The 12,164-nt window shown below is 31.4% G+C and overlaps 1 protein-coding gene across 1 annotated transcript in view; it reads left to right on the forward strand.

Moving 5' to 3' along the window:
• The first annotated feature begins 4,584 nt into the window (after nucleotides 1-4,584).
• Nucleotides 4,585-12,164, forward strand: part of LOC134715108 (CST complex subunit CTC1-like) — a 39,957-nt gene continuing 32,377 nt past the window's right edge. Inside the window, exons 1-9 of the mRNA XM_063577026.1 lie at nucleotides 4,585-4,673; nucleotides 6,979-7,208; nucleotides 7,662-7,752; nucleotides 8,024-8,111; nucleotides 8,482-8,590; nucleotides 9,296-9,364; nucleotides 10,244-10,304; nucleotides 10,665-10,751; nucleotides 11,405-11,497. Coding sequence (XP_063433096.1) covers nucleotides 4,617-4,673; nucleotides 6,979-7,208; nucleotides 7,662-7,752; nucleotides 8,024-8,111; nucleotides 8,482-8,590; nucleotides 9,296-9,364; nucleotides 10,244-10,304; nucleotides 10,665-10,751; nucleotides 11,405-11,497 — 885 coding nt within the window. The 5' untranslated portion in view covers nucleotides 4,585-4,616. The remainder of the gene's footprint in view (nucleotides 4,674-6,978; nucleotides 7,209-7,661; nucleotides 7,753-8,023; nucleotides 8,112-8,481; nucleotides 8,591-9,295; nucleotides 9,365-10,243; nucleotides 10,305-10,664; nucleotides 10,752-11,404; nucleotides 11,498-12,164) is intronic.

The following is a 12,164-nucleotide window of genomic DNA, read 5'->3' on the forward strand; positions in this document are numbered from 1 at the left end:
AAAAAATAACAACAACAATCCTTATGTTCCAAAATTCTACTTTGTACGATGTTACTGATAGCAAGAACAACAAAATCGTAAATAGATGTAGTTCAAAGGTTTGAACGATAACTCAAAGTGCCTGCTCTGTTGGTTCGTATTGAAATATTGCAGATGTAAAAAGTAAAAACACAAAAATACTGAACTCCGAGTAAAATTCAAAAAGGAAAATCCAAAATCAAAAGGCAAAATCAAAAGTCCAAACACATCAAACGAATGGATAACAGCTGTCACATTCCTGACTTGGTACAGGCATTTTCTAATGTAGAAAATGGTGGATTGAACCTGGTTTTATAGCTAGCTAAACCTCTCACTTGTATGACAGTCACATCAAATTCCATTACATTGTCAACGATGCATGAATAAAACAAAGATACTCAAAGAGTAAAAAGGTCAAACATAGGGGTACAGCAGTCAATATTGTGTTATCAATTTAATATCACTATAAAAACAACAAATGTAACGAAGAAGCACAAAAAGGCATACATCAAATTTAACATACTCATATTGCTTTTCTTATACGACTTAATTTATCTATGTAAAGTCTACCCGTAAAGGATAGAAGGTTTGCAGTACTGATGTATAATTGCGCGTTTGAAATTCGCACAGGTAGACATAAAAATAAATTTGTCGTTCGATTGACGGCATTCATAAATGCAGAGTCATGTAAAGTAGATATAACAAAAAAAACCCAGACTTAACAGTAGAAGTAATGATAAGAAATAAAATAATTGTGTGTTCCCGGAACTTCGGATGTACATTTACCAAAACAGGTACTTCAAATCTGACAAACAGACAAAATGAACTCTCTTTTTAAAATTTGATGCAGTTTTTTTAATATTCATAATTCAAAGTCCAAAAGTGTTCTACAATGATCACCAGTCCTTCAGCTTTCATTTCATACCAAAAATACCTAAATATTCTATATATTTTGGAAGTTAAACTCATGCGTAGGAACTATTTTGTGTTAAATATGTACTACTTGGTCCAAGGACACAGTTATCGTCCTTTGGTTTTCGTTGTCTAAGAATATAGTCCTGAGTGTAAACAGTGTATAACTTGCATGTTTTATTTGATACACTTTCCCAATTTATTTCTTGATATTAAATGCATGAAATATTAAGTAGGGGGATGTTATTACATGTCAAACAAATTTGGGGGCTGAATCTTTATGTTAAGTAGTGAATTGGTCCAGTTCTAAAAGGTCAAATTTTATCACGTCTGAAGCTGTGAAACTGATTTTTACACCCCCTTAACACAGAATTGTCAATATTTTGAGTTAGAGCTGGTAGAAGTTTCTATAATTTTGATATTATTTGTCTCACTGGTAGTACACTACACTGTAAAAATCTTTTTGAGAAAGAGCAGGTGCGATTTTTTTAATTTGAATTTATTGTCTAAAAGAAGTGCACTTTGAAATAACTGTGTTCCTGGGCCACTTTCTGGTATGTGCTTTTTGGCGGGAATTAGCCCCAAAGTGGGTCAACAGGTGCAAAAAGCTTCAATTTTGCGGATTTTTCACCCCTTCTCTTGACCCAGAAGACCCAGGGTTGCTGGTTAAGGTATCCAGCTGTAGCCTGCATGTAGAGTGGACGCTAGTGAACAAATTGACACCAACAGTTGTTAGGTCGGGGTGAATCTGATCTTGATTCATCAGTCTACAGAAGGTCATTTGGACCCAAAATACCGAATTTCACGATTTTTGCCGATTTTTGACTTTGAATGGACCCAAAACCGGAAGTAGTTGTTTCCTATGCGTATTTCAATAATAATAATGATCAGTAGTTATATGGCTGTGGGTTTGCACTATCTTTGCCAGTTTTATGCCTCTAAACTTCTTGTGTAAGATACAGATGTGAAGCCTACCCCTCCAGAAAACCGAGTTTTAGCCAATTTCAATTTTCCTAGTCTGTATTTGTGCTCAAAATGCTACTTATACATGAGAAACGTGAATATGGATAGCCTCAGGTTGACGGAACATGCATAACTTTTAAAATAAGTATCATAAAGTGGACTTCTAAAAGTATGGAACGCCATTGGAGCCAAATAACGGTTATTAGGGTCCGCCCGTCAAAAGACGGGCACCGCATGGTAAGGGTTAACAGAAAAAGTATTATTATTGAATTAAATAGTTTTGTCATTCATAGTATGTCAAGATCCATAAGTAAAAGTAATATTAATAAATGAAAATGCCTCAACATAATTTGAAGAGGGGGGACATGCAATACCTTTTTATGTTAAGGTTCATCATAACCTTTTGGCTAATATGGCCGTATTTAAACCACAAATTTTACTCTGAGTACAGACAAACCTGCAAAAGTTTTAAGGGATGGCAGGAACTAGATATATAAATTGTAACTGCATTTTATGTTATTAGAAAATTATTAACTTTACTAGATTTTGCTTTCCAGTTTTTTTCGTTCCTGCAGAAGGTGCCAAAATAAGCTAAGTTGGGAAAGAGGTTTGAGAATCTCCCCTCATATAAAACATGTTGTGAGTAGTATTGTTTTAGATGGACAATAGATGAACAATTGACATCTGCGGACAATAGGTGATTTAAACTGTGTAAATGAGTGGACCATATCAAATGAAACTCGGGCGTTTGTTTTTTTGCTATCTTCTGCAGACTGGAAAAAATGACATCAAAATCAATGTAAGTTTTTAATTTTCTGAAACGTATACTTCATATAACTTTTGTATATCTAGTTCCTGCCATGCCTTAACACTTTCTTAGATGTACCAGTTTCTCTGTTCTAATAGTAAATTTTGAGTGGTAAACAAGGCCATATTTTTAAATTCCTTATGATGAACCTTTACCTGTTTTTGGCTTTCAAGGTTTTGTGAACTGTTATCTGAGATATATTTAACATGTTTTCAAACCACTGTGTTGACTGTTATCAGCATTTTGCATTTGTTGTCAACTGTTGCCAAAGATTAAATGGCAAAATTGAGGTGTTGTTAAAATGATAACAGACCCCCTATAATTGCCCCCTCCCAATTGAAAGCAGAGAGCACATGATTCTGCATTCAAAATCCTCTTTGTTTCATCTGGGACTGGAACCCTTTGTTTTACAAAGCAATGTGTTAGCTGACTGTATTAGTTTATTGACATACCTGCTAACATCTGAAACCTTTAAAGAGAGAGATCTCACCCTTAGCTACAACAGCTGAGGGGAAGATTTTGCATGAAAGGCATTTTCATTTTAAATTTGTGACTTGTTTACATATTTATCTACATGTGCATGATGTACAAAATAACCAATAAGAGTAAACATGGTAAATAAATATACTTTATCAAGTTTATTTCTTTAATTAATTTTTATTAATACAGTAATCAGATAATTTAGTGGTTGTTGTTAGTTTCTATGTCACATTTTTTTCTTCTTCTTTTTTTTGTACTTATAATGAAGATTGGGTTGTTAGTTTTCCCTTAGTCATTTCTGGCCAAATTTTAACTGATAAGGCGTTATGTGCTTTGCTCATTGTTGGAGGCCATACAGTGACTGATAGTTGTTAATATTTCTGTGTCATTTGACCTCTTGTGAAAAGTTGTCTCTAAGTAAGCAAGTAAGTAAATTTTATTTATAGTTGGGCATGATATGTACATTTCAACCAGGTAAACTAATAATTCACATACAAAATTGTGAATCATATTACATGCATATGATTTGTATACAACCATTGGATACTATAGTTACCAGTCATATTATATTTCTGTATTTTTTTTGGGTAAGATTGCAAAAAATGCAATCAAAAGTTGCTTGAAAACCCTATATTACTGATTTAATATCTAAACATTCCAAGGCTGATCATTACCTTTTTGAAACACAATATATATAGTGCATTGAACTTAACATTCTAAACATCCTATCCATGAACATTTACAGAAATTTGTCAATGTAAATATATGCTCAGATATTTAAGTCACAAAACAATGTTTCACCTGTCAAGAAAATTACATTACTTAAATTGCAAGGTGCAGGAATCTAATATCTAAAAATATAAATGATGTAAAATTGAGAATGGAAATGGGGAATGTGTCAAAGAGACAACAACCCAACCATAGAGCAGACAAAAGCAGAATGTCACCAACAGGTCTTGTAATTTTCAAGTTATTTTTAAAAATGGAGTTATCTCCCATTGTCCAGAAATCTAAATGTAGTTGAATCAACTACATACAACCAAAGCTATATTGATAATGCATATTTAATTTTACTTCTCACTGATAAATTAATAAAATCTTTACCCTTCAGGGCTTACAAGCGCTTGGATTATACAATGTACATTGTATTTAGCCTTTAACATTTGTTACATATGTTATTGCCTTTTTGCTTCTAAATATTATCATTGCACCTAAAGAAATATTTACATTACAGAATAACAGTCTTTCTGGCCATTTATATAGGTGACTATGAGGTATTGGTTTCGTCATTTTGAAGGCTGTACTGTGACCTATAGTTGTTAATTGCTATGTCATTTGGTGTGTTGTTGAGAGTTGTCTCCTTGGCAATCAAACCATATGTAAACCTTCTTATTTTTATATCCAGGATAAGCATAAATGGTAGATTTAGATAGAGATGTCTAGAGATGAAAGCTCAGAATACCTTTTAGAAAGTTATGAAAATGTTGAAAAGGTATGTTAATTGACTCATGCCACTTGAGTTGAAGCAACTTAACGATAATTTTAATATGTGAAAGGAAAAAAGAAAAAATGTTATAAAACAAAGCCACAATGTCAGATAATGTTGAATTCTCTCTTATTATAAGTAATAGGATAATTATATTTGGTATGTGCGTACCTTGCAAGGTCCTCATGCCCGTCAGACAGTTTTCACTTGACCTCAACCTCTTTTCATGGATCAGTGAACAAGGTTAAGTTTTGGTGGTCAAGTCCATATCTCAGATACTATAAGCAATAGGGCTAGTATATTCAGTGTATGGAAGGACTGTAAGGTGTACATGTCTAGCGGGCAGATGTCATCTGACCTTGACCTCATTTTCATGGTTGAGTGGTCAAAGTTAAGTTTTTGAGTTTTGGTCTTTTTATCTAATACTATATGCCATAGACCAACTATATTTGGTGTATGGAAATATTTTTTGATCTATATGTCAGTTGGGCAGGTTTTATTTCACCTCGACCTCATTTTCACGGTTCATTGCTCAGTGTTAAGCTTTTGTGTTTTGGTCTATTTTTCTTAACTTATAAGTAGTGTTGTCAACGGTTAACCGGTTAATCGGTCGAACGACCGAATACCGAATACCAAAAACGCTAACCGGTTAACCAGACTTTCTTCAATTTCGATAGATTTGATATAAATTTGTGTTGAAAATCAAATCATTAAATAGTTGTTAAAAATGTTTTATTTAAAATTTTCGTCGTGGTAATTAGTTTGACAGATCAATTGTCCAGTATATTGATTGCTATTGTCAATCCTAAAAACATAAAATTATTTAGAGTTCGGGGTAGGATCTTAGAAAAATATAATTAGTAAACATGTTTTTTTAACAGTAACTTTAAATCAGTAATGAGATTTAATATTGTGTAAACCTAAATTTAAATGTGCAACCTCCGTAGTGCAAGGGTTAGTCTTACTTTAAATCCAAAAACACATCCCATTCCCATTATTTTCGGAGACAACAAGAGAAAAGGAAAGAATAAACGGTTTCAGACAGATGACATATTCAGTTCTACGAGATTAAGATTGTTTTTTTTAAATTTTTAAATCTGAAGTTGGTACAAACGCTATAGTTGGATACGGTGTTTTTGATTATTAAAAGTCAAACTTTGCCAGAATCCCTCACAGACAAGCCTTATAATGCTAACGGAAAAAATAATTCTTAATAAAAGCGTATTTATGAATTGGATGAAAGATTGTCAAATTGACACTCATACCACATCTTATATCTATGTGTAGGGTTCTATTGATAAGGCTTTCAAACACCAACTTAAATTATCGGTTAACCGGTTAATCGGTCGAACGATTATCCGAGTAACCGGTTAGGCAAAAGTGTACGAATTGACAACACTTCTTATAAGTAATAGGTCAACTATATTTGTTGTATGGAAGCATTGTTAGCTGTACATGTATGCCTGGCATGGTTCATCTGACCTTGACCTTATTTTCATGGTTTATTGGTCTTTGTTTAGCTACCTTGGTTATTGTTAAGTTTATGTGACAGTTGTAATAAAGCTTTATTCTTAGGACTATCAACATAATATCAATGATTAGTAAAGAAGGCGACACATTTCAGTGTGTGCACTCTTGTATTCAATAACTGTGAAGACCCTATTTATCAAACAGGGTTTTATAAATTAACTTTTAATTTCATATTTCGGTTATGTATAGGAACTGATGAAGTATTGTTCTGCTAATGTGATAGCTACATTAAAGGTTTAACCATCTTTGTAATATTTTGATTACTCTGGATGATTAAAACTTGGCTTTGGTGACAATATCCATAGGGACTGTTTGTGGTATTGTTTTAGTTGACCTTGATTGAAATACAGAAAATAAGCAATGCATTGAATACACCCTGTTGGGTGAATTAGACTCTAAGAAATCTGATTTTTTTTTTTCAAAATAACTTCTAACTGCATATTTTAAATGTTGAGCACTTCAGAATTCTTTAGCAACCTTTAGTATTGTACAAGTACAAAATGTATATATAATTTGACAATACCAGAAATCTGTTTGTGGTATTGTTGTAGTTGACCTTGATTGAAATACAGAAAATAAGCAATGCATTGAATACACCCTGTTGGGTGAATTAGACTCTAAGAAATCAGATTTTTTTTCTTAAAAAATAATTTCAAACTGCATATTTTTAAATGTTGAGCACTTCAGAATTCTTTAGCAACCTTTAGTATTGTACAAGTACAAAATGTATATATAATTTGACAATGCCAGAATTATGTTATCGTCAGCAAACTTTTTTCAGGGTTGGTTGAAAGAATTTTTAAAACATGTCAAATCATTGAACATTGAGAATGATTGTCCATATCTAACAGCTGAATTTATACTAGAGAAATTACAAAAAGAACATGATGTGTTGGGTTTACCAGTGTTGTATCTGTCAAATCTGTTGTTGAAGTTACGATCCTTGTCTGATGAAGTTGATCATGTTGATGAAAAACAAACAGGAAAACCATTTTCTGAATTAAAAGAAAGGTGAGTAACAGTTATTGTTAAAGTTTCTGAAATATTAATAACTTTTGTAATTTTCTATTTTACTCTGGGTTGTATAAAATCATCCAGTTATGAATTCTGAGAATAATGGATGAATATGTAAAGAATAGACAATAATTGTGTGCTTAAATATGATAAAAATGGAGAAAAATAAGGCAAAACATATAAAAAATTAAAGAGATAAGTGGCATAAAAATTAAAGAATACTAAATATATTAAGATAAAATTGAGAATGAAAATTTGGAATGTGTCAAAGAGACAACAACCCAACCATAAAACAGACAACAGCAGAAGGTCACCAACAGGTTTTCAATGTAAATAAAAAGAGTCAATACAGGATAATGGTAAACTTTGTTTCTTTAGAGTCTATTTTTATCTATTTTTTATACTCAGTATATATTTACAGCAATGCCTAAGTTTAATTATTTTTTTCAGATCATTAGTAATTTGTAAACTAGTGTCATCAAGATTCCCTGTTGGTAGCCTCAGTATCATGGACAATGAGCAAAATGCAGTTTTATGCAGTGTAAGACATCATTTTATTGTGTTTAAATCTAAGTTTGATATAGAAAACTATTAATGGTATTTATTTGAATAACATCAGATTTTGTACATGTCAATAAAACAGTAGCCTTAAGACACAAATAACTAAAGGGCATTTCAAGGTTAAAACAATTTGAAGATACCCTAAATTAAGGTTTCGACTTCGTCTTGGATAACATAAGCCCTTGTGTGTTAATTTACCCTAATACTTGCATCCAAGGGCAGTATGTTTTTATGGTAAATTCTCATTTTAGGTGATTGAGCAACATGTAGAATCTATATCCAGTATTAACAAGTGGTGTGCTCTAACATCATTGAATAATATATGTGTGACTTCTTCAGGTATTTTATAATTTCAATTGTTATATTTTATTCTGATCTTAAACAACCAAATAAGAGTTTACTATTTATGTATCAAATGAAATGACGATTTTCTAGTCCTCGTGTTTCCTATGATTTGATCACTATAGTGTTGAAACACAAATCAATCATTGAATTAATTAATCTAGTCCCAACAACAGAGATGTAATTTAATATTTTTATCTTTTGAAAATGCTGTTAAGTGGTAACATGATCTGCAGCTGAAATTTTATCTTATAACATTGCTTCATCTGTCTTTTATGAAAATTCTTATGTGATGTCATACCTTAATTCAAGCTCTAAACATTTTTAGAGAAAAAATTAGTAGATTTTTATTGTGCATTTATTTTAGGTGAAAAATATGTGGAAGTTAGTGGTCCAATTATACCACTGGAGAAAGCAAATGATGAGAAATGTACAGCTTTAAAGTCAGCTGATGCTAAGGTTATGTTGGAAAACAAGTAAGGAGTTTGGCTGTATTGTTTTGCCACTAAGTATTACTTTATTTCAAGGAATTAATAATTTACTGCTCATTATTTATTGTTGAAATGTCATTACAAAAATTTGGATTTCAAACCTTTAAACCTTAAATATACTAAAGGAGTAGGTTCAGTACGGTAAGACCCATTTTTGGCCCTAAAATATAGCAGTTTTACAAAATTGTGAAAATGTAATCTGTAAGCTATATTTTGGAAAGTAAAATGCTTCTGCTACATAAATATGAGCTGTTTTTGACAATATAATGCACAAATGAAGCATTCTAGCATCATTAAGTCATGCTAAAATCAGCCCTTACCAGACCTACTCCTTTACATGAGCAATTTTGTTAAAGAGCACACTAATGTTTGTCTTAAAATGTCGTGCACCAATCCTTTCATATCATGAATTGAAGATCTACAACAATAAAACATCTATGCATTTGATATGTATTGCCATAAAAAAATACCTTTGCAGTACTTGAATGTGTTAATGTGTATTTACTTTACTTTGGAAACTTCTATTTATAATAAAAGTGACAAATGATTAGTCTGACATCTAGAACAGCTCAATCTAGAAATTTTCCTAATGTTGTAGGGTATTATTCACATGAGAATAGCTTTCTAGATTTTTTCTTTTAAGATTTATTAATAATGTGCAGGTAACATGAGTTTGATATTTCTTTCCAGGGAGTTATCAAAGAAATCAGAAGTTATAAATATCTGTGGACGAATCATAGTTGTTAGTGAAATTTTCAGGTAAGCATTTACAAATATTAGATGCTGTAACCTTCAAAAATTCAAAGGAGAAACTGTATAAGTGTCAGCCCTAACAGATGACCAGATGTTTAATTCTATGATGAGGAATGTTGAAATTGCGACTTTTATAAATAATTACACTGAAAATAGTATTTGTAAATTTTCTTTACATGCCTTCAACAGTAAGTTAGTTAACTAATTAGTCTTGTCTGGCAGTGCTGCAGAAGCATGATTGTCTATTGTGGGATAGAAAGTTGGTTTGATCCCTGGAAAGCAAAAATTATGGGTGGGGGTGGGGTTGGGGGTCAATTGAAGACGTGAAATATAGTATCTGGTGCAACCGCACTAAGGACAGGATATTTTGGGCAAGAACTGAATTTCTTTGAGTCATTACAATATATCTAATTGAAGAGTTTTGCTTCAGACTCATATGTTTTGAACTAGCAGGTTAACAATCTGGATCATTGTGTGAATACTTATACAGCATGGTTCGTATTCATATCAAATCAACATGTTTTCCTCCTGATATGCATGTATAACAGCCGTATTGTTGAAATGTAAATCATGACATCATATTGAATTCTTTACATCATGAATTAGAACATCTTTGAAAGTAATTTACTTTTGAATGGCACTAAAATTGTTGATTATTATGACATTGACTCATTGAAGAAATATAACTCATTAAAATATTAATAGTGCTTATTTATAAGTACAAGACAAATGTGAAATTGATGTTTTAAAGATTTTGGAAAGGAAATTTTAAATGAGTTGGATAGTATTTGATCATTTGTGAATATTTGCATTGATTATTATCTTTAAGTTATACGTTTAATTTTCAAATTTCTACTGATCAATAATGGTATATTTAAATTTCAGTGTTAAACATGACAGTTTGTTTTGTGTGAGACTGGAATTTGATGTGAACATACTCATTAAGGTATACATGACATATATATGTAATGATTTACTATAATGTTGTTGAAATGAATTTATAGAGAAATACTGGATAAAGAGAAACTAACTATTATCTTATAAGATGTTCAAGAAATTCAGTTTGAATGATTGAGAAGGTATTTATTTTTGTATACCAGACAAACTATTTGCTCATTAGCTAAAATGCTTTGGTACAACCTAAGTGGTACATTGTTAAAGATTTTGATAAGGGGAATGATTTTGAATTATAAGATTTTATATACACATGATTTAAAGTAAAACTTATCCATTCAAGTACACAATATATTAACTTGAGGTGTCATATGATTTGATTTGATTTTAAAATTAAATTATTTTTTTACAGAAAAAGGAGCTTTTGTACTGGCAAACATTTCTATCACCAAAGAAAGAGTATCTTTTTACCAACATGAAACCAACAACATTACAAAAGGTAATATCAACATATATGAGCTTCTGTAAACTAAAATATAATGCAATATGTTTAGCATACAAAGCCACACAGACTTGCACAACTTATGCTGTCACTTGGTGTCTCATTTCTGACTTTTCTCATTTTCATCTTCATTGTTTGAATCAAAAATGTGACAGGGTTCATTTATCTTATATGTGTTATATGAAACTTAGAAAGATATAAGATAAAGGGAAAGGTCCTATCAATTATAAGGTCAAAAGTTTTAAGATCACTCCTTCTTAAAATAGTGAAGTGTAAAGTATTTTTGGTTGATTGATAGAAGTACATTTATACCTGTTTGATTTAACAAGTTAAGGAAGCATAGATAGGTCATTCCCATTTTCCACTTATATATGGAAATAACAAGGCCAAATATATTTGAACATTGTGGTGTCTTCTTGCTCTTTTAAACAATAACTTTATTCAAGGCAGAATCAACCTTCAACAATTGGGAAAAAGATTAAGACAAGCACTTTGCATTAAAAACCTCATTACAAAATTTTATCCTGTCATTATATTTAAATTGTATTAAACACTGCAAGTTTTTTTTACCATCAAACACCATTATAAAAATGAGCATATCTTGAGTTTATTTCATTATAGGTATCACTTTCCTCCTGTACTTTTTGTAGGGTGCTGGCCATCCTGTGAGATTATTTGTTCCAAGTAAAAATAGTACTGTGTATTGTTCTACACCAGAAAGAAGCAATACTCTATCATTGAAGGTATGTGAAATAGTCCAGCAGTAACTATTGTGCATGAAAATTCTGAATACCTAATAAAAAAATAATAAAAATGCATTTTTCGTCACCTACTATAAAAAGAAACTTTTGATCTATGAATCAAGTTATGAGGCATGGACCAACAGTACTGAATAAAAATTATCCATTGATTCAAAAAAATGTAATAAATGGAAATGTCAATAATTTTTTTTTTTTAGTACTGCTCGACCATGCCTCATAATTTGATTCATAGATAACTGAGGCCGGGTTCACACCAAATACCATGTACAGTAAACATGTTTACCATTAATAATTAAAATTGACAACAACACTTCAAAAGATCTGCAATTTTATTATCTATGTCTACATGTTTCGCCTGCAAGGCAGGCTTCATCAGGACAATTTTTATACAGAAATTGAGCCCCTGAAGTACTCAAAGGTGGTGCATTGAATTTGACGTCGTCATGGTGAGAGAAACAATGAAAAGTGAAAGTAGCAATACAGAGTTATAAATAGATAAGATAAATATAGAAAATTAAAGTTTGTATACAATGTAACTTGAGTTTGTTTTACTATTATATGATACATGAAATTGTTCTAAAGGCTTGGCATCTAATAGGACGAACTTCCAATGGTTCCTACCACTTCGCAAGGCTTCTCTTCCAACCTG

The sequence above is a fragment of the Mytilus trossulus genome, chromosome 4 (genome assembly GCF_036588685.1).
Source record: "Mytilus trossulus isolate FHL-02 chromosome 4, PNRI_Mtr1.1.1.hap1, whole genome shotgun sequence".
NCBI lineage: Eukaryota > Metazoa > Mollusca > Bivalvia > Mytilida > Mytilidae > Mytilus > Mytilus trossulus.